Source organism: Sinohyriopsis cumingii, chromosome 8 (genome assembly GCF_028554795.1).
Source record: "Sinohyriopsis cumingii isolate HCF-2022 chromosome 8, ASM2855479v2, whole genome shotgun sequence".
Classification (NCBI taxonomy): Eukaryota; Metazoa; Mollusca; class Bivalvia; order Unionida; family Unionidae; genus Sinohyriopsis; species Sinohyriopsis cumingii.
The window spans coordinates 119844823-119869321 of NC_142968.1; the positions used below are offsets into that span (position 1 = coordinate 119844823).

The 24499-nt window shown below is 32.7% G+C and overlaps 2 protein-coding genes across 2 annotated transcripts in view; one reads left to right on the forward strand and one right to left on the reverse strand.

Moving 5' to 3' along the window:
* Positions 1-3012: 3012 nt before the first annotated feature.
* LOC149794504 (uncharacterized) lies at positions 3013-5369 on the reverse strand. The gene is made up of 3 exons (XM_089968755.1): positions 5074-5369; positions 4471-4569; positions 3013-3619 (listed from the first exon to the last, which is right to left on the reverse strand). The coding sequence occupies exons 1-3, from the start codon at positions 5243-5245 to the stop codon at positions 3300-3302; spliced, it is 591 nt and encodes a 196-aa protein (XP_089824881.1). The 5' UTR covers positions 5246-5369; the 3' UTR covers positions 3013-3299.
* Positions 5370-5444: 75 nt separating this feature from the next.
* LOC149794505 (calcium channel flower-like) overlaps positions 5445-24499 on the forward strand; it is a 28383-nt gene continuing 9328 nt past the window's right edge. The window contains exons 1-4 of the mRNA XM_089968764.1: positions 5445-5651; positions 16115-16187; positions 17915-18040; positions 24336-24443. Of these exons, the coding sequence (XP_089824890.1) occupies positions 5555-5651; positions 16115-16187; positions 17915-18040; positions 24336-24443 (404 nt within the window). The 5' untranslated portion in view covers positions 5445-5554. The remainder of the gene's footprint in view (positions 5652-16114; positions 16188-17914; positions 18041-24335; positions 24444-24499) is intronic.

Sequence of the window (24499 nt, forward strand, 5' to 3'; positions counted from 1 at the left end):
AATTACCTGTGCTAAGACAGTAAACTTTAGCAGCCTCTACTTGCTTTAAGTCCACTGAAATTAATGTTTATTTTTATTATTGTGCATACTATGCTCACAGCAGAAGATCTAAATAGTCTAAGAGTCATTATACTGATCAATTGCAACATGGTCTTGTAAACATTAATCTATGTTGTTAAGGTTAGAAACATTGTGCATTGATGGAAAAATGACACAGTATTAAATGACTGGAGCTCAAGTCATTGCTTTCAATAACTGATACTGTAATTGTTTTAGGTTTGTATCTTTCTGTACATCTATGTCTATGATTAAAACTTAAAAACCCTCACCCCTCCTTACGTGTGATTGTATAGAATATTTGTGTAAGAGTAAAGCAGTGTGTCCATAAGCACTCATACCCTTTTATGTAGTTAGTTGGGTATGTGTTGGATTGTAGATCAACAAATTCTAACCCTATATTGCCCATACAGCTCTTAAATGTTTCAACAAGGAAATGATCTCTAACGATCTCCATGTTTAACATGTCAATATGTTTGTGTATGTCATTATCTTCAGCAAAAACTAAGACCAAAACACCCTTATCCTTCTCTTGTGATAGCATGTGTGGGAACATATACAAGTGTGTCTAATGACATGCCTACCCTTGCCATTAGAGTGATGGGGCATGTTTTTGGCTTGTATATCAAGAAATGTTAACATTACATTTCCCATACAGCTCTATACATATTTCAACACGGAAACAGTGTCTAATAATCCCAAAGTTAATACAGGATTTTTCATTTGGTTGCAATCCCCAAAAACATATTAAACCTATGGACATATTTGTCTCTGCGTGTCTATATTTGTCTTCCCAAAAAGCTAAGGATTAAATATATAATTATATTCAAAATATTTAAAATTAATTTGTGACAAATCCAATGGTTTCGTAAAAAAATACAATAATTTATTGAATTATTTTGTCATGAAGAATGACAAAATGCTACTAATTAAATTTGTAACAAGATTACTGATGGAAACTACCAATGCATTGGCACAGTGAAAACGTACTGTAGTATGTACCACGGAAAATATTACTGCAGTAAACCATCATACCAGTCATACAATGCACCTCTGCTTCCTACCGTTGTGTGTGATAGTATGTGTGTGTGTATATAAGTACAGAGTGTGTGTATAAACAATCACGCCTTTTTTCATTAGAGTTTAGAGTTGTCTGTTTCGATTATAATTAAAAAGTGGGTGCTGGATAGTACATGTGGTGTGTTGGATTATGATCAAAAAAATATTGACCTAAGTCATAATGCTAATGCTAATTCTCATTAAGAGTTAAACAATTTATAGTGCACACAGGGTATTTAAATTAGGAAGGAGTTCTGAATGTGCCTCCAAGTGATTTCCGCATGTTAATCTACATATTAATGTTAATGTCCTTGTGCTCCATACCATTACTTAATGAAAAACTATGGGCTAATATTAATGCTATTTGTGCCTAATACAATTGCTAAATGTAAACCTATGGGCTAATGTATATGCCCATTGTGCCCAATAATAATACCTAATGTAAACCTATGGGCTAGTGTTAATGTCCTCTTGCCCCATATGATTACTAATGTACACTTACTGTTTTTGTTTACTTGAGTATTGGTTTGGGTTTCCATCCTTAAAATATCTGAGCTAAAGAGGCAACTTTTTTCACCTGCTCCTTCAATTATTATCAGGGGAAAGAGCATGTGTTTCAATGCCAGTTCTTACAAACAAAAGCATACTCCATGCATCCTGGTAAAAAAAAAAAACTCAGATTATCGGGTGGAACAGCCTAAAAATGATACGAAACATATGCCCAAGCATGATCTGGAACACGTATTACGTGGGTAAACAGTGTGATTTTTGTCACCATTTCTGGCAAGAGAGAGAGAGAGAGAAAGAGAGAGAGAGTGAGTGAGTGTGTTCCATTTGTCCAAGAGAAAATCTTAAAGCACTGATGCAAAACGACCAAAAGGAATACTAAACACATGCTCTGAATGGACAAATTATTACGTGCTCCAGAAAGCATATTATGATATTCCAAGGTATATGTTCAATAGTCATTTTTTGGAAAAAAGATCATGTCCCAGTTACCCTAGTAACAATTTCTAAGCATCAGTGAGGAGGAATGATGATAATCATCTGTGCAGAGCTATTATCTATAATTAATAAACACATGCTCTGAGAAGACATGCCTTGTACCAGAGCCTGCTCCAAAAAAGATACCTCTAGACTTGTTCATATGGACATGTATGTCTGACAATGTCTGATGATGATATTATATTGTTTTCTACCTGATGGTCATTCAAGACAGTTCAAAAACATGTAGGTAAAGTTACTTTTTCTTCTTATTTATTGTAACTTCCAAATAATTTTGTATGTCTTGTTAAGAAAACATTAATCTTCTAATCTGTACACTTTACTTGATGCTAAGATACCATATATTACAACTATACTGTAATGGTTTTGAGTTATAGATTAGCGGATAATTGATTAAAAGGGTCATTTTCTCATTTTATAAATAGTGTTCTGTGTATCAAAACTGGCCAATTTGTTCCATTATAATATATCCATGACAAAAAAGAGAAATAGACAAAATCCAAAGAGACAAGCTGAGGGAGAGAGAGAGAGGACTACTTTGCACTCAGTACTGTAAATGCAAGGTTTTCTCTGATAAATCAGATTAACAATTGTTTGCCATGCTGTAATCCTCTAGTCTTTAGAGTGTAGATAATGACAGTTTCATTTGATGATCCAATATTTAAAACTGAATCAGTCGTCAGAAAGGTTTGGAGTGAATTTAACACTTCCCTGGCCAATTACAAATACGCTGTCCCATACAGTTAGTTATGATGTGAATAAAATCAAGATAGAAAAAGAAACAAATTCTGAGGATAAATGAGTTGAATAGAGATGGATTGATAAATATACTAGTGAGTGGATTTATGGGGGAGTTTAAATTATATATGGATGAATGGAAACACTCATGGATCAATCTATGGAAATAATTTTATTTAAACCAATACAAATTGAATAACAAAAGTAAATCTGGCTTCAGGTTAAACTTATTATACACAGAATATAACCAGTATTTGGTCGGCACATGTTCAGGCCTATTACTAAAAGTAGGCAGTATTTCAAAACATGTCCGTGAAACAGGTTAGGTTCTAAGCATTGGAGCAAATTCAAAGCGATTATTCACTTCCCATACACCCTTTCTAAAAAACTATTATGAAAAGACAAAATAGCAGCATCAGTAACATTCACCAATAAGCTCCTCACTTCTTTTTCTTCTTCTTTCCCTTTTTTCCTTTTTTTCCACTTCCTTTCTTTCCACTTCCTTTCTTTCCCTTTTTTCCCTTCTTGCCCTTTTTCCCATTTTTGGCTTTGGCTTCATTCGGAAGAGCATAATCTGGAATTTCCGGGACTTCACTGTATTCCTTGATTTCTGGCATCTCACCCTTCCTAGCATCATTTAGTATGCCCCACACTTCTGTATCATACTGCACAAGATCTATGGGCTTTAAGCCTGTGCTTGTCTCTGCATCAAGAGGGGCACCAGCAAGGATAAGATGTTTAACCACTTCTGCATGTTTACCTATAATAATAATAATAACATATATATAATTTTGAATAAATAAATAATTCAAAACAATTTCTCAGATTAATTTATAACTTGCAATCAGATTAATTTCTAACTTTTTTTGCACCTCTATTAATTAATTTTAAGATATCCACTAATTTAATAATCATTTCAGTATAAAACTCATTTTCCTCAAACTACAAAATGTGACACTTTAACTCATTTGGAAATGAATTAAAAAATCACAGTTTTAGGACACAATATTGTGCATGTGTTGTACTCAGACTATGAGAAAGCTTTGGGAAAGCATTCAGTGACATCATTTGTAAACAGCACCTCACAAACATAGGCAAACTCAATAAAGCACTCACAGTAACTTTGCATTCCTGCAAATACACTACAGAACACAACATAAAAATTCTCAGCATTTTTCTCACTTGATATACCCACAAGCCAACATATCTGTTTAGTGCAAATACATATTCTGTGTTGTATTTTGTCTTACCACAAAGAAGTGCTGAAAATCACCAATGATTTCTGCTTTCTGATTTAACTGCTGAAAACTAAATTGAGCAACAAATTGATGGAATTTATGTAAGATGTCTTTTTGTTTGCATCATGTTCATGGCATTTTTTATTTACTTGCTGGAAATTATATAGTATGCAGATACTGGTAGCCCTGTGAGCATGCATGTCTTCAGCGTGAAGACAGCAAAATAATAGTTGAAAAAAAAGAAGGTAGCTATAGTCAAACAGACAAAGAGAGTGAGCAATAAAACATGTAATGAATGATAAATGCTACATGCATAACATATAACCTTTGGGGCAGGGTCACTTAAATTCAACGACCAATAAATAATGGTTACCTTTGGCTGATAAATGTAGTGATGTTACAAGCCCAGGACATGTCACCTTCACATCTGCTCCGGCTTCTATCAGTGTCTTCACTACCTCTGTGTGCCCACCTTAATTATCAGATCATGAAAAGAAGTTTGATAATGAAACTTAAAAATAAAACCAGTTAATTTATTGACTTATTGAAAATGTGGAAAATTTAATTTCATACTGTGAAGAAGGAGAAAGGAAGGGAAAAGATGTTTCAATTAAAAAAAATGTTCTGTAATATCTACATCGTATTTTTTTTTTTTTTTTTTTTTAATCAATGGCATATTGGTAGCCTTCTAATTGCAAATATCATTTATCTCCCAATTTTAAGGATTGTAATGTTGATTGGAAATGAAGCAATATATGATGCAATCTTGACAAACAAGTTCTTCTCCACCTTTATTTGACATTATTTTTGGCGGTCACCAGTAATGTCAGAAAAAAAGCGGACAACATGCACACACATTCCCCCGTTCTAATCACACCACGTAAGAAATCAGATTTTTTTAATCGAAATTTAAAGTATTCCAAAAAAACAAATATCAGTCGTGGTAGATCGGATATTACACGTTTGATGACATTACCTCGACTCGCTTTGGCAATAGCGCTAAAACCACATTCGTCCCTTGCGTTTGGGGACACTTTCAACCGAAGTATCTTCTTAACAGTGCTTATCTCCCCTAACTCCGCTGCATTCAAAAGTCTGTTTTCTACGTCCTTGCCAATGTACACTTTGGACATTAAAATAGACACCATTTCTCACAAATTAACTTAAAATAAATACGTATTTATCTATGGTGGGATGGGGTTGACAACGTTGTCAACCACTTGTTTACCTTAGGATTATTTTTTTTTACTTTAAAAGAGAAAAGTATTTTAAGGTAAATAACTCGTTAAGCTGTAGTATTAACAGTGGCTTCCCTTTACGCGGAAAATTTCAGAACGAGGCACATCAATATCCACGTCAAAGTCACACGCATGTATACAATCACATATCATCATCATAATAACAATAATAATAATTATTATAGTAACTGTTTACATGATTGAGATGAACTTCTAGAGATGCAGGCATCGACACAAAATAATCCTGACTCCGGGGATCAGGTCACCTGGTGGTTTAAACTTCTGACACGAGCAGTCGGTGTAATTGGTGGAATTGGTGAGTCTCTCTCTCTCTCTCTCTCTCTCTCTCTCTCTCTCTCTCTCTCAAATGTATTTTTTTTTAAATCAACAGGCAATTGTACTTAAATCAGTAAGGAGAGGAGAAAACAAACTTTGTATTGTAAGATAATATTTCATTCTTATTATTTTGAAGCTAAGCCTATCACACAGTCACAGGGGCTCGTTACAAAGAAAATGTGGAGTATCCGTCCTTGAATCAAGGGATTGGGGTTCTAACCTGTAAGTGTTATATTGTTACAGGTTAGTACCCCCATCCCTTGATTCAAGGACGGATATTCCAAATTTTCTTTGTAACGAGCCCCTGTGGCCTAGCATGAACTTTGCGGTCTCCCTAAACACAGTAATGGACAGTAATGGGCTGTAATGAACAGTAATGGAGACGAAAATACTATAATGTAAGAGAAATTACAGGAATACAGTAAATTACTGGAACTAGTTTTATAAGATTTATATGCAGAAATTGACTATTATTTTTGTTCCATCACAATTGTTATTTACAATTTTACATTCCAGACCACATGAATCACTATCTCTCTGATTTTATCATTATTTCATCCCTCTCATTTAATTCTATGCATGTATGTCAACTGGTAAGTTGAAAAACTTATGTCCAATCCATTTGCTCTGTATACGCACATGTGATCTTCTGGGGGAATCAAATATGTATAACAAAACAAAATATATATGTTGGCACTTGTGAACGGTATATACTAATCTATGTTATCAAATAATAATAATATCCAGTAGACATATATTCCTTATATAAGAAGGTTGCAGTCAAAGAAAAAACAGTTTTCTATTCACCATGTTAAAGTTTTCAATTTTGTGTACGTTTGTGATATTTTGGATGTTATCAAAATGGAAAAAGGAAAGAGCAAGAAACAGTTTCATTGCGGTGACTGTAAGAAAGCTTGTGAGTCGGGCTGTCTTTTATGTGAGGTTTGTCATCTTTTGAATTGCTTATATGTTGCTTAGTTTCCATTTAATGATCTTTAATATATCATTATTATTATTATATCATCCCTGCAAATTCTTTGAACTGAATGTACAATCATTCATTTGAATATGCAAACCTTCTGTTATCTGTGTTCAACATTAAACAGTATCTACATAAATTACATAATTGCCAATAAAAATGTATCAGTTGTTACCGTTTATAATAAAAAGAGTGCTTCAATAATATACTTTCATATGTTAAAAGGAAAGATGAAAGAAGCGATTAGAATTATAAATAATATGTTCCCAAGCGTATATATGTCCTGTTTATGTAATGTTAACAACATCACATGTAAAAATTAATTAATAGCAGTACATTTCTTAAATTCATTTAAACTTGGTAAAGTAGATGTTTTTCAATATTAATTGAATTTTATCATTAGCTTTATTATCGGATTGATTTTTGTATGTCACTGATCGCAAAATGATGCTTTTTAGTCTTTAAATTAGCATTCTATCTTTCCATCTTATAACTGAGTCTTTTATAAGAAAATTTGACCAATTCGATGTCATTTGTTGCCCATTGTATTCCGGTATGTATCTTGAAAATGGTCAGTGTAATGTAGTAAAATCAGTTTAAAAGAAGAAAATGTACTGAATGTCATAATAACATTTTGACTCTCTCTCTCTCTCTCAGAATGGTATTCATACATTTCAGCAACTTTATTGCCAGATGATACATGATAAGCATATTAGGTATTTTACTGTAGTAGTCTATTATGCTGTTTCTGTATTTGTTTGCAAATCATCCATGTTGTAATGACTCAAGCCATTTTTAAATGATGTCGGTAATATGCTCCCTAGAATTATTGTTGAATTGTTGTTTTTAATCAGGCCATTAAATAAATCATATTTTATCTTTCTCATTGAGTATTATATTTATACTCCCAAAATTATCCCCTGGAAATATTACAAGAAAAGATTATCTATCTTCTCATTTATTCTTTCAGTATATCTATGTTATGTATATTATTTTCAACATACTTTATTTTTTTTAAGAGTCCACATCACAAATTACTTTTTCATGTTTATGTCAAATCTTAAACCATCTGATATATCTAAATTAGATACACCCACCACCTTCCTAGAACTAATTGTATTAGCATCATAAAATAAAGTTATTATTATTATTATTATTATTACTATTTTACACACATATAAACATAAATAGTTTACCCATTTCAATTTGTGACTGCCGGCAGTTTGCATCTATACATTTTGATTCAGGTATGTGATTCTTGGTTCCACTCTACGTGCGAAGTGATAACAAGCAAAGACTTTAAGATCTGGTCTTAAACTGATGAGGGATACATCTGTCGTCAGTGTCGTTTGTTAGGAGGCAAATGTGATTACTTGATGAGTATCGCACGACTTCAAAAAGTATTGAATTATTTTCTAAGGATTTAATTGTTTATTTTCTAGGCTATTCAATAAGTTTCTCCCAAACATTTATAATGGTCCTATTATTAGACTTGTAATTATATAACCTCGATTTCAATTTCTTGCAACTTTTCAGGACACCAAATATATTTTTGATTGTAATGATCTGTAATTTTAGGAATCTGTAAAGTTACTGAGATTTACTGAAATTTGATTTTTAGTCTATGTGTTTACTTACTTAAATATAGTTATATGTGTACATGTCTTGTATTTATTATTGCGGAGTACATGTTGGATTGTTTCGTTTTAATCAATATATCTACTGTTTAAAAATGATAAAATTACCAGTATATTAGATATCTGGTCGACATGAACTATTTCATTTTTATTGGTACATTTATTAAATTTCATTTTGATCTTTAAATAACGAGAACCAATATTTAGAAAGTTTCTCAAAGACAAGGGTACAAATAAGTTAACAGTAAGGTCGACAGATGGTAAAATCACTATACCATAGACACCTTCATGAGGGAAAAAACCTCACCAGAGAAAAAGGGTGAGATCTGAGCAGAGTCAGACTAGAACAAAATAATAAAGGTGGACAGTATTAGTAAAGAATATATATAGAGAGAGAGAGTTCAAGTTTTGGCAATATTTGAATTAAAGCGTATTATGTGCACTAATAAAAGAATGTCACAACCACATCTGTTATTTATGATTTATGTATTTAAGTCCGTACAAAAATTTATATTTAATTTACATTACTATAATTTCTTTCGTAATATTCTTTTTTTTGGTCCTCATTACTGTCTATTACAGCCCATTACTGTCCATTACTCTCCATTACTGTCCATTACTCTCCATTACTGTACATTACTGTGTTTAGGGAGACCCTGAACTTTGTATTTAAAGGTAACTCAACAAAAATTAGCACACATGTAATGCTATTTGAGAGAAACATGTTTTTTTTAAAATGAAAATATGTCAGAAATTGTATTTTTATGAATTGCTTGGCAAACAACGTCTACTCAGTACTGTTTAAGAATGAATTGTTTTTGTGCCAAAAAGTGGTACCATACCCAGCGATTTTTTTTCTTTAGAGATATCTGAACCAAATTTGGCACATTCATGAAGATTATTTAGCTGTTTATAAACTGCTAAGTTTTATTAAATTCGGACCACAAATATATTTATTTTCTAGCTTTTTTAATATATTAGATATTTGTTTGTGCTGTGGGAGTTATGTCCCTTGTTGGTTCAAGCTAGTTAAAAATTGGTATAATTATAATATATTAAAATGGCTAGAAATTCTATTTTTGGTAATAATTAAAAAAACATAGCATCTTATAAACAGCTAAATAGTCTTTATGAATGTGTCAATTTTTTGGCACAAACATAATTCATTCTTAAACAGTACTGCATTTTTGGTTACTTTGGGGCACATGAACTAGAGACACAAAATTTTCATGTGGAGAGATAACCACATAAATGTGGAGAGATAACCACATAAATGTTGCTTCACATAGACTTTTTTGAAGGAACATTTTAATTTACATGGCCTTTATTCAAAGAATGATAAAATTATAACAAAAATATCTAAACTTACATTGTTTGAAAATTAGTAAGCCTAATGGCAACGGGATATTTTCAGAATGCATGAAAATGAATGTTTTCTGCATAACTTGAGTTTGCAAAATTCAAAATGAATTCATCTTTATTGTATCTTTTCAAATAAATTCACAGGTAGCGTTAAAACACACCTTCCACCATTTTTAATATTTGTTTTCTGTCACATTTTGCATGGTTTCTCATGCTGACATTTATATTTTTCTTGCAAGTTAAATAGAAATGTTTTGTAAACATTCAGCCTTAAGAATTGACTTTTTCAGTGTTACAAGTACTTTGAAGCCCTTCTGTGCTCATTTTTCATTGTTATAGGTACTCTGAAACCCTTCTGTGCTTATTTATCAAGTGCCAGAGCAACATTTTTGCATAAAATACCATTCTTGAGTCATACACATCTTGCTCTTAAACCAGTGTGCATATTTATTATGGTGTTCTTGTACAAATTTACATTGATCTGAAGTCAGTAAACTGACATTTTTAAATTTATATATTTTATATTTGGTCACTTTTCGTATCTTTAAAATGAAATCAATGACCAGGAAAATAGTTCTGACCTTTATTTTCAGCAATACTTGACAGTTCATAAAGTAGAGGCAAGTGCCAAATGTGGAATCTGAGAGAGAAGAAACAGGCACACAATTGGTTCTCAAAAAATATTTATGATTGCTTTTGTTTTTTTAAAATAGAGCAACAATACATATTGACTTTCTGTTCTTCTTTATGACACTGTACATACTGATATTCACAAAAATTACATGAATTGGTTTTCTTTTCTTCCAAATTTTGTTGTTGTGGGGTTTAACGTCATTTTTCAGCACACGATAGGCTTTGCATGGCGGCCAGCATTAATGATGGAGGAAGAACCACCAACCAACGAGAAGCTACTGGCAAGCTTTTTCACATACCCACACTGGCCAAATCCTAGACTCGAACCCACGCAGACAGAAGTGAGATATCAGTGATCCATAACAGAGAGCACTTTAGACCACTTGGCCACTCGGGGCCCCTCCAAATTTTGCAAAATGCTTTAAGTTGTCCCTCTTATTTGCCTGTACTAAACATGACAATTTTGATTTTGAATACTATTGTCTCTAGATAAGAATCTTAGCAATTCTTACACTCAGGTATATTGAATATTTTCTAGAAAATACATTACACAACAAAAGTTTTATTGATTTTTTTAAAAACAAATTTAATATAATGGATAAAATTTTGTTTGTTTCAGCAAATTCTATGATATACATGTGTTTGTTTTCTCAAAATATTTTTTTTAAAAAGTTTTTTTTTTAACCTAGTTTATATCATCCTTTTGTCACTGTTTACATTTTTCTGTAGCCATGTGTCAAGAAACGTTACAGTTCTTGCTGTCACAATCAACCTTTAAGAAAGATATAATTGGGAGTGATGTGCAAAATGTATTCACTTGTTGCGGATGCTGAAAGATATTTTATATTGACCTAGAAATCGATGAGCCATAGTGTTATCTGTTATTTTATGTAATTTTATGTACACAGAAATTATATCCTGGATATTTCATTGTTATAGTTTTAATTATAGGTTATTGGGTGACTAATAAGCAGATTTAGAGAATTATTGAAAAGAGAACATGCCAGCTGCAAAAAGGTAATTTTATTTGTGAATGGCTGTCCTTGTCTAGTCTTCTTGGTTTCAGTGTACTAAGGCGGCGTATCCAGTAAGATTCCTTCTCTTTCCTGGTGTTGGAACTCCATTTGGGGTTGTGATTTCTGAAATCAGGAAAGAAAAGGAATATTACTTGATACGCCACCTTAGAACATTGAAACCAGGCTGTTTAAACCAAGAAGACTTGACAAAGACAGCCATTCACAAATAAAATTACCTTTTTGCAGCTGGCATGTTCCCTTTTCAATAATTATCTAAATTTGCTTATCAGTCACCCAGTAACCTATAACAATGAAATATCTGGGATATAATTTGCACGTACATAAATTTACATAAAATAACAGATGGCTCATCGATTTCTATGTCAATATAAAATATCTTTCAGCATCCGCAACAAGTCATAGCCATATAAAGTTTTACAAAGACAACAGTTTGTCTGTTATTTGTTTGTCTTGTCTGTGTTTTGTATTTGCCTTTGAAAAAGATTATTGAGTCGAGTGCGCTTAGGCTAGCTAGACACTAATTTCGCAATGTTCGTAGTCAGTTTATTACATTTATCTTAAACAATCCCTGACAGACGTGATCCCTTGCTATATCCAGTGCACTTGAGAGGACTGTTACTCACTATATGATTTGTATTCTATATATATATATATATATATATATATATATATATATGAATGTTTTCAGTATATCTGCTACTCCTTGAGCAAAATAATGCATTTATGTTTTGTAGATTTATACATTTAGCCAGCTACCTATTTCCACATTTAGGGGAGTGCAGTTGGAGACAACATAAAGTTTGTACAGGACAACAGAATACCTAGAGGAAGCAACTGTATGCTACTGGAAAGAATGCATCTTTTTTTAGAGATGCCAATTGCTTCCTTGAAACAGAGGGACATTTGACCTCAGCCAAAATTCATATCACAGTCTTTGACTGAAGTAGACCAACAAGCTGTTCTCCTACTTTATGTTTCTTTGATAAAATTAATAATTCCAATGTAAAATGACTGTACAGGTACAGATTCAGTATTGGATAGTCTGCACAGCAGAATATTGTTATTGTTGTAGGTTTTAACGCCATTTTTCAGCATAAGATAGGCTGTACATGGTAGCCTGCATAACTGGTGGAGGAAGAACCCTGGAAAACCCTGGGAAGAACCACTGAACCACGATAAGCTACTGGCAAGCTTTCTCGTGTACCCACGTTTGCTGAGCCTAAGACTTGAATCCACACAGGTGAGATGGCAGTGATCCATAACAGTGAGTTCTTTAGACCACTTGGACACTCTGGATCCCCACAGCAGAATGACTGTACAGACACAGCTTCAGTGGTATATAGTCTGCATAGTAGAATTACTGTACAGTTTCAGTGGTGGATAATCTACACAGTAGAATGACTGTACAGACAGTTTCAGTGGTGAATAGTTTGCTCAGTAGAAATCCTGGATTTCAAACAGCATGCATTGATGCATTCAGTGTATTTTATAAATGGACTGACCTTGTGTGCAGATCTGAGTTTTGTTAAATCCTTCCCATATGACAATGTTAATTAGCAATCCATCACATTGTAATCTACTTATATGTCACAGCAATCCACCTATCTGCCACATAGCTGATGAATGGCACTATGAACCACTAACACATACATGCAGACTGTTGAATTTACCACTTTACAGTAATTTTCTGCTATCGACTGTAATGACAGAAAATAATAAAAAGTAGCAGATAATAGTTTGTTGGTCAATTCCTGAGCTGTTTGACTTAACAACTCATCCGCCATTGTACCTATGTACATTGTACTACAAGATTCAGGCACAAGTTTAATTATTAAGAAGGCAAATACAATTTAGTAAACCATGTATAAATTCTGGGGAAACCACACCTCAGATAGTTAAGCTGAGCAAACTTTGACCATGAGAAATATTTGGCACTAGATACACAATCATGGTTTTGCATACAGTTTGGTCCACCACAGAACAAGCATGGTCCACATTTACAACAATTAGGACCATTTGAGTGTAGGACTCTACAGAGTTTCAGGATGAAGCATCTTGAATTGTTCATTCGTGGAACATAGATGTGTCCCTAGCCTATTTCAGTTAGTCCCCCAGCATAAACTAAGGAGTCTCTCACTTTCAGAAGGATAAGTAAATGAAACAAAATGTATGATCATTATTTTATTTTACTATTATTGAATTGTTAGCAATTTTGTACATCACACTTAAAAATAAATAGGATGTTAAATCAAAATATTTTATGTGTAAATTTATCATTTTCACCCCTGCAACAACTCTAGAATTTTAAAAATAAAACAGAAGAATAAAATCAAAATCAGTTGGTTTCAATCCAAGGAATAATGATATAGAATGCTGGTTAGTTGTTCTCTGCAAGTAAAACAGCATCATCTTTCATACAAAAGAAACTTGCATAAGTAAACACCTGTCATTACATTATACATATATATGAATATAAATTGCCAATTTTAAATGAAACCGAAAGAATACAAATATAAAAAGCAGCATACTTGAAGAAAAAAGAAACTAATTAAAATAGATACATTAATTAGTAAACTGTGTAAAATGCATTAAGAATTGGCCCTCAGGAATAAACATTGATCATAATGTGGTGTCTGTAGAACAGATGATTTAACCTTGGTATGGTACCTGAATAGTTTGAGACTACAGATGTGAACTGTTGGCAAGATGATTTGATCTTGGTATGGTACCTGAATAGCTTGAGACTATAGATGTGAACTGTTGGCAAGATGATTTGATCTTGGTATGGTACCTGAATAGCTTGAGACTACAGATGTGAGATGTTGGCAAGATGAATTTGATCTTGGTATGGTACCTGAATAGCTTGAGACTACATATGTGGTTGGCAAGATGATTTGATATTGGTATGGTACCTGAATAGCTTGAGACTATAGATGTGAACTGTTGGCAAGATGATTTGATCTTGGTATGGTACCTGAATAGCTTGAGACTACAGATGTGAACCATTGTCAGGATGAATTTGATCTTAGTATGGTACCTGAATAGCTTGAGACTACAGATGTAAACCATTGTCATGATGAATTTAATCTTGTTATGGTACCTGAATAGCTTGAGACTACATATGTGAACTGTTTGGTTTGATGAATTTGATCTTGGTATGGTACCTGAATAGCTTGAGACTACAGATGTGAACTGTTGGCAAGGTGATTTGATATTGGTATGGTACCTGAATAGCTTGAGACTAAATATGTGAACTGTTTGGTTAGATGATTTGATCTTGGTATGGTACCTAGATAGCTTGAGGCTACAGATGTGAACCATTGTCAAGATGAATTTGATCTTAGTATGGTACCTGAATAGCTTGAGACTACAGATGTCAACTGTTGGCAAGATGACTTTGCACAGTCCTTAGGTACTTTTACTCATCCATCAAGTTTAGCATATAGGATCTCAAGTGCTGGAGATAATTTATGTCCCAAAAAACAGATCTGGTAGACACATACCATTTTAGAAAGAACAAATGGTAATACACTGTAGTACATAATGCACTAACAGTGCTATAACAATCTTGTTTCCTTTGACAGTTTTGCCACCATAAATTTGTCATTTGGAGTGTACTATGATCATATTTTCCTTGTACACACATTATTGCAATACAATTTTCATCACATACTGAAGTAACTCCTGAAGACATTAACATGCTTGAATTTCTGGTTAACCAGAAAAGCCATAAGATGAAATTTTCCATTCCTGATCATGCCTTTATTTGAATTATTTTCTGCAGTCAATTTACCTTTCTATACAAACTAACAAATCATTAATTAAATGACAAATGTTGTACTTGCACACACACACACACCATATATATACACACACACACACACACACATACATACATATATATATATATATATATATATATATATATATATATATATATATATATATATATATATATATGTGTGTGTGTGTGTGTGTGTGTATGAGATTACATGATTGACGGACTAACTTATTTTAGCTCTACTCAAAAAGAAATTGCATCAGGTTTTCAGGTTTACCAACTTCAGATAGATTGATCATGATAGAGAACAGATTACAAAGTTAAATATAAAAACCTTCAACAACTAAAGGTGGCGTTTTACAGTTTCGTATTTAGCATAGGGTTATAATTTTAAAGAAAAAGAATTTCCCAGGCTTTCCTCACTGGTTATTCTGGCTATTTAAAAAAGACCTTGTATATCTTAGGTATGATTAAAGAACTTTTAATTTTCTTGATGTTTTTGGTGTATGATTGATGGGTGCAATTTTGGTTATAGAATATACAGTTTGGCCATAATCCAGTTGTGCACTTTTAAAAAATAGTGCTAGCTCCACTTGGTCATTTTTCACTTCCTGAACTGCAAAGGTAAATTGTATAAAAACAGAGCCGATAACTTTTTTTTTTACATTTTATATATTTGTTAATTCATTCATTGCACTTTCAGAAGCTGGTATTGTATAGTCTGGCAAAATTCATTTTCCCTATTTTAATAGTTGCTATGCATAGTGTACTTTAGACTAATTCAAGCTGATTTTTTAGCTCAAGGGAGCAGTCATTTTAGTTAGCAGCATGAATATTCTTTGAAATGACAGTAATTTAGCTGACTGCCAGTTGATAGTGTGAATGGCTGGAAATTACCATGACTGCAATTATCATGCATCATAAAATAGATTCTTTTTTTTAGTTGGCTTTTAAATGACATAGAAATTGTTTGTGAAATAATTTACAAACTAATGTGAAAAATGTATTTTTCAGTTGCTATGATAACTGGTGTACTGAGATGTATTACTTTCACCCCCTTATGTTTAGTTGCCGGATTGATAGAAGTGTAAGTATGAAAGGAATCAAGACATATTAACATCTCGGGGTTTTTTTTTCTTGGTCAAACTTAAGATGTTATCAGATCTTGTTTGAGAACTTGTTTATGTTGTAAAAGTATTCCAAGATTATTATGTGGCAGATTTATGTAATTTCCATACCAATTTTATATAATTTCCATATAGTTTTATAGGATGGTAATTAATGAAGGTAAAACAAAATGTATGATTTTGGGGACATCACAAATGCTACACAAGTCAGGGAAGCCAAAACTATTTCTTGCAATAAATAATCATCCATTAGAAAATGTCAAACATGAAAGGCTTGTAGGTGTGTCTGTAGATAATAATTTATTATGGAATGACCATATTGATAAGCTTTGTAAAACACTGTCATCCAAAATTGCCCTTCTCAGCAGAATCAAGAAATATTTACCTATTGAAACTCACAATCTATCCTACAAGTCATATATTCTTTCAAGTATGGATTATAGTTCTAGTGTATGGGGAAACTGTGCTAAATCTGAGCTTGACAGGATTTATAAACTTCTGAAACGAGCAGCACGTGTAATTTTAGATGCATCTGTTGATCATCCCTCAAAAGCATTATTTACAGAACTCAAATGGTTCACAATATATGACAGGATAGATTTTCACACGGCAGTTCTTTTATATAAATGTCTACATGGAACTGCACCAGAGTATCTTTAGGACTTATTCAGGCCTTTTTCAACACAATACCAGTTGAGATCAATATCATATGGAAACCTTCTAGCACCAAAAACCAAGAACAGAGCAATTTAAAAAGAGTTTTTAATACTCTGGTACAGTTCTGTGGAATAAGCTTCCACTACATGCACAATCTGCTGAAAATATTAGAGTATTTAAGAAGAGATATCATGAGCATGCATGTGTTTCTAATAGATAATGGAATTCAGTATTTTTATACTAAACATGTTAAAATAAACACTAATTATTGCTATCTTCATATAATGTGCATTATTATACTCTCCTTGTGAGAGCCCAAATGGAGAATATTCATTGACTAATGAGTCACCCTCTATAAATAAAGCATTATTATTATTATTATTATATAATATTCATACCAGTTTTGTATTATTATTCACATAACAGTTTTTATCTTATACACCCCAATTTAAGACACATTTATTCAGCTCCTGCTTACAAAATGGGAAGTGCATGTATGATTAAGATGTAAGTATTTATACCAAATAGTCTCCAAACTTTATACAGTAATTGGGTCCTCATATGTTTAAGGTTACACAGTAATTGGGTCCTCATGTTTAAGGTTATACAGTAATTGGGTCCTCATATGTTTAAGGTTATACAGTAATTGGGTCCTCGTGTTTAAGGTTATACAGTAATTGGGTCCTCATATGTTTAAGGTTATACAGTAATTGGGTCCTCATATGTTTAAGGTTATACAGTAATTGGGTCCTCATATGTTTAAGGTTATACAGTAATTGGGTCCTCATATGTTTAAGGTTATACAGTAATTGGGTCCTCATATGTTTAAGGTTATACAGTAATTGGGTCCTCATATGTTTAAGGTTCGGATTAGTGTGTGATGTCGATCAAATGGGTTTATGTTATGGTACCTGGTTTATATCACTTTAGCTCCTATTGACTTGGTCATATCAAATATATGTTTTTTTTATTTAAAAAATATTCTGTTGAGATCCAAGGTATGTAAAAATGTATGTGTCTTCAATTTCAGACTTGCTGGGTTTACGGTTGTGGTATTTGAGGCCCCATGTTGCTGTCCATTTCTTGATTTTATTGACAAAATTGGCAAATTTTCGGAAGAAAGGCCACATTGGCAAAAGGCAGTGATTTATGCAGTGTGAGTATAGCTACATCACTAGTGGTTGGAAGATATAATTTTAATATGGAAGTGACAAAAACCACTTAAGTAACTGCAGTAACTTGCAGTCATGCTCTCCTATACATTTTGTTCCATATTTCAACCCCATGCCACTATATACCCACTAACTTACACCAGCCCAAGTAGAACTGTGACCGAGGGGTTATAATATAAAATGTGTAACATATATGATGCATTTTTCAACTTTTAATACATTTAAAAAGTTTGATGAATCCTGAATTTACATTCTGAATACCACTTACAGCATTCCTTCAATTAAAGGCTCTTCATTACAAGATGAATGTGGCCACATGATTCTCCATAGTATTTTGAAAGTTGTAATCCAGGACTCCTTACATGACAAAAATCCCAACCCCAAGAATATAAGTCCCAATAATGCTATATTTTTTTTTCCTTTCAGTAATTCAGAACATTATGCATGCATTACTGGGTTACCAGTGTATGTCTTTAGATTGCTAATCCCTGTCCGTTGTTAAATATTTAGTATTATAGTAAAGGAATGAAAACTTTAGCAACTGAGAACATTGATAAATGTGATTGTGATCTTATAACTAATAATTCTGATCAATATTGCCTTGCATTTCTTTAAATTTTGGGTCCAGCTAGATGGAATCAAGGAAGAGGTTACATTTTTCTTTCTGAGATTGTTTAATTATATTTTCATTTATATCAAGAATATGATCATATTCCATTCATTTTTTTTTTCTCATTTCATCTTTAGGCAAAACAGTAGATAATAATACACTTATTTTTTTTAAAAATGTTTAAAAATGTCTTCACAACAGGTTATAGATCAAAATCCTTAAGTTCCTGACCTTACTCAATCACTCTTGTTAAGTTTGTTACAGTTTCTTCTTTTGAACAGCCATGGTCCTTTGTCTTGACACCTCACTCACAAGCCATTTACTTTATAGATGAAGTCATCAACATTTCACCTAAAACAACCAAGTCTGACAACAAGTCTGGCAGGATAAAGTTATTTTTGTTCATTGTTTCTCATTTTGCAGACCTTGGAAATGCCCTATTCTGTGATTCATCCCATGAATCTCTCAGTCCCTTTGATCTGCTTTTTTATATTGAAATTGGATGCATTACTTTCTGTCTCTTTGTTATTCAGTGGAGAAAATCTGGCTTATCTACAGTTCGTGATTGGTATGAAAGAAATAAAGTGAATTTTCCATCAGAAAAGTACACATGAGATAACATTTCAGAGTCAAATTTATTTGTACATGATGCAGAAAAGCAACTGATTTTATGACTAATTATTTCAATTAACACCTGGGTTCATATTCTTCTGACAAACATGTAACTCCACAATATTGACACTACTTTTGTATATATGGCTTATGATAAAATGTGAGTATTCCAGACATCATGGAAGAATTTGAAATACAGTGTATTAAAAATGTGCTGAGTAATGCTTATCAAAGAGAGGTGTGAAATCACACGCATATATCTATTTTGCTGAGTAATGCTTATCAAAGAGAGGTGTGAAATCACACGCATATATCTGTTTTGCTGAGTAATGCTTATCAAAGAGAGGTGTGAAATCATACGCATATATCTATTTTGCTGAGTAATGCTTATCAAAGAGAGGTGTGAAATCACACGCATATATCTATTTTGCTGAGTAATGCTTATCAAAGAGAGGTGTGAAATCATACGCATATATCTATTTTGCTGAGTAATGCTTATCAAAGAGAGGTGTGAAATCATACGCATATATCTATTGTGTTTTGATAAAAATGTTCAGTTTGTGTTGGTAGTTAGTTAACAGGGTTAATTCTATGCCTTGACGCTTCCGGTGGCCTAAGTGGTTTAGAGTCCACCTTGGATGTGGAGATGTCAAACCCCAGCTGAATCACACCAAAGACTTAAAAATGGTACTAGCAGCCACTCGCTTGGCACTCTGCACTCAGCATTAACAGGTTAGTGTTAGGACTGATTGACCAGGAGTCAGGATGGTGTGACTGGGTGAAACATGATGCTTCATGTCTTTAGCATGATACCCAAGTATTTGACATCACTATAAACTGCCACAATGCAGACATCATACTGATATAACTGAGACATATGTAAAGCTACTGTAACATTAAAAGTCCAAATCACATACACTCTTTCCATGTCAGCCTACGTAGGTTAATCTAATCCTTTACTTTGTTTGATTGTGGTATGACTATAATCTTAAACTACGAATCAAGAAAAAATGAATCCCAGCAAGTTTTGAAAACTTTATATCATTTATTTCCCTAAAATATAAAGGGAAAAAGTAGAAATAACTTCCATTATAGTAATTGAAAATTTAAACAGTCCTAAATAGTTCTCTTAAGTCCAAATGCATCAATTAATCTAAACGAGTTCCAGCGGTATTCCAAATAGTATTCACTATTGTATTAATGTACTAATAGTAATGAATGAATCACACTGATATAATCCAAAACTATATTTAAATGAATTCACTGTAATTCCATAATAGCTATAATTCCAGATAGTTTGAATAGTTTGAGCACTTAATAGTTCTAATGACTGTTTGAATTAAATAAATTAATTTTCTCAGTTTAACACAACTAAATGTCCTTCCAAGACTGATATTAATACTAAGAATGCCTAATTCTCCAATATAAATCTCTTATATACAAAGCTAAGATATAATTAAGAAATTCTTTCCAGAATGATTTGAACTGGTAAACAAGATCAGTTGGTTTACACTAGCTAATCAGAAATTATGTCAGGTTGGCCTTTCAAGGCCTCATATCACTGAAACCATATCACTTGTTGTTTACCTGGACTTATAGTACAACTCAGCCTTGGAACTTGATGACTAAATTTATGCACTTTACAAGAATGATTATTCTTTAAAGTGCGAACTTATAATCATAAGTGATATTAGTATTTAAAATGTTATGAACTAAGTGACCCTATCAAAATATTATCATTAAGATAATACACATAATATAGTTATACATAACATTATGCTATACACTGTATGATTGATAATGCTTTGTAGAATTGGATCAGATAATAGAGAAGTTCTGTGACAAGAAAACGTGGATACAGAGGACTCTGTTGTTGTAATTTTCATGCATAAAAGTGAGTCAAATCATCTAGCAATATACTAGTGGCTTCCATAGACAGCATTATCATAAAAGAAGACTTATCTAGCCAGCAAAGTATAATCAGATTTTTCAAGCTGTATGGGAAGAGAAATGAAATGACAATAAGCTTCAGTATGGACTGTCAGGTAGCTGGTTATATGGACAGACTGGGTCTATTTATAATGACTGTTGTATAATGGGGCAGCAGCATTGAAAAAATAATTGAAATGCCAGATATTGATAGTTTTAATGCTTAATATTTTTGTTATTTATTCATGTTGTTAGTGCACTGATGAAGTAATGTTGATATTTATCATTTGTCTTGTTATTAATTGCAGTTTTTTTCATCGTGTGATCAGAATAATAAATATTTAGGTCCTTTCTATATATACCATATTTTCTCATGGATCGGTGGTTCTTCCTGGGGTTTTCCCAGATTCTTCCTCCACCATTAATACTGGCCGCCATGCATAGCCTATCGTGTGCTGAAAAATGGCATTAAACCACACGACAACAACAATACCAATAAAATAGCCTGTGATTCATGTCTGTAAAGTGAATGAATTCACAGTACACAATGATTATTGTCGTTTTATTTCATTTCCACATGATTTTTATGTAATTTCACATGATTTTTATATAATTTGCATACTTGTTTAATATTATTTCCACACAATTATTATATCATTTACAGAAGTATACTCTGAAATAATTTTTGTTTGTGTTTATCATTTATTGTGATTTTGGGAAAAGAAAGATACAGTATAGTTGGCAGTCAAATGACTGGACATTGGATAGGTTACATTTTCATTGGGTTATCAAACTATAACCTGAAATCCACCGAAATAGGTACCCCATGAAATAAACAGTGAATATGTATGCTTTTATATTGATTGATTGCTTTTAGGATTAAATTGATTGATATATTGGATGTTATTATATTTATCCTGGATCTCTAATACCTTATTTTCCTTCATATCATTTCCATCCATAAGTGGGAAGACCTAGATTTTCAACTGGATAATGAGTCGAGGTATACGCTGTTACCTTGAAGCTATAAATAAACTCTCAGACCTGATCTACCATCACATAATTCGTCAGCTGATCTGGGTCAACCAGTAAATTACAACTTTACATACCAATTTGTAACTAACTTAACACAAGCCTTTATTAGACAGATGACTTGATTTAGTTGATTATTTTAGAAAAATAAAACACATTTCATTTTTTAAAACTAAGTAGTGTTATTTATTTCAAAACAAACTACACATTCAAAACAATTGACGCCAATCTTATGGGCTTGTTTACTTGTGTAATAATAAGAATTACTGGTCCATTGTTGAGGGCATAATTCTATTTTCACTGTCATTTTCTTACATTTTTTTGATAGCATTTACATTTCTTTTAATATTTCCTGTTATTTTATTAGGAAATACATATACACTTCCCCTTCTGTAATTAACGAGTGACAGGATCCATAAACATCACCACTCAAACTAAAGAGGTTTGGATGAAAAGCCTGTAAAGTATCCTTAACCTGACTGCTGTTTTCTGCCTCACTTTTATTGACAGCATACAACATGCTGCTTTTGGTCAAAATGGGGAAGGGAGATAACTTGAACTTCCATAAGTGAATTCAATGATATGATGCTTGTAAAGATAGGATGGTTGAAGAAAAAAAAGATAGTAATCTTATATAAATCAAGTTAGGACACAGCCTGTTTTCAAGACTTTATGATATGATGCAGCAGTATAATGGCCTGTTTTGCTAATTGTATCACACGTTTTGCATCATGTGTCCATCAATATTTGGTATTTGAAATTTCCTCTCCAAACCCACTGGACCAGTTTTGATCACATTTGTCACAGAGTATCCTGGTAGGATGGATTTGTAATGATGATGATCCACCATCAAGTATGACCACCTTTTCTAAAAGAAGCAAAAATTTATTAAATACTTCATAATAATTGCTGAACACAAACTGAATTTTTTTTATGGCGACAGTTCTGGGAAGGTGACCTTCAACAGTGTTGTACATAGAGCACATGTTTGCAGATTTCCTGCAATTTGTTGTTCCATGTCCCAAAAATCTTGATTTTTAAGCTACATAGACTTGCTTTTCCATTACAAAAAATAAATACTTTATCATTTCATTAGTGGGTGTCCACCCTGGTCTGTGTCGGTGCTAGGTATGTCCAAAGTAACAAAAAGTGATAAAACCGTAAGAAGACATGGAATATATTTTTTAAAACAATGTATTTGATAATGAAAGCAATTAAGTTTTGTGATGGTCGGCTGGGTTGTACAGGTATGCTGGGTTGCAATGTAAAGTGTTGGACGGGCATTAGTTTATTTTATTTCTTGGTTAAAGCAATTAAGATTTAATTTATTTTGAAGTTAACAGTAATTACTAACTTTATTCGAATACACAATCTGTCATGTAATTATCAATTTGCTTATTTGGAAATAAAGTAATTTCAGAGAACGTATGTATTTTATGATAATAAACATGGGTAGATAATGAGTTTACACTAAAGTTAAATGAGAAAGCAAAATGCAGAGTGGAATGTTCCATGGTATAGCTCATTTAAGGTTGACCAGATAATGTTTTCATGAGTTGCTTGAACACTGATAAAATGTTTATTGTAATACATGTAATGTATGTTTTCAAGGAAAATACACCATTAGTATGGTGCAGACCTCAACGTTAAGGTGGCAAAGCAACCAAGATTATCTGATTTTTATAACACTATTAGTGCATTGTGTACTATTATTTTCATTTCTCCTTCTGAATTGGTGTGTTTTCCCCCCGATATGTAGGGAGGCTGACACAGTGACCCCTGCCCATGGGATCCTGTGTGCTTTGATATGTGTATAAAATTATAACCCTTTTCAAATTAATAAAATTAGGTTATGAAACCATGGTTCACTTGGTATAAATGTAGGGAAGAAAATTTGGTGAAAAGGAAAATGTTATTCCAACCAACCCAGTTTATTTAGCAGAAAAACAGAAACACGTATTTTGTTTAGGTCTGATTTATAGTGTGGCAACTAGATTCTCCCAAATTTTCTTTTGATGTCAGTTTGACTTCATTTGTGAATTTGGTTTCACAAACTTTTGTCAGTTACTCATGTGATCATTTTATTTCTTTTTCAGACTGGCAATTTTCCCAGTAGCACTTTGTTTCTCCATGACAACAATATTTGGCAGTGCACTTGTGTTTGCGACTGGTTCACTGTATGGCATGATGGCTCTTGGAAAAAAGTAAGTAGACAGGTTTAGTTGTAGAACCATTCTCTTGTCTCTTGAAAATCAGTAGT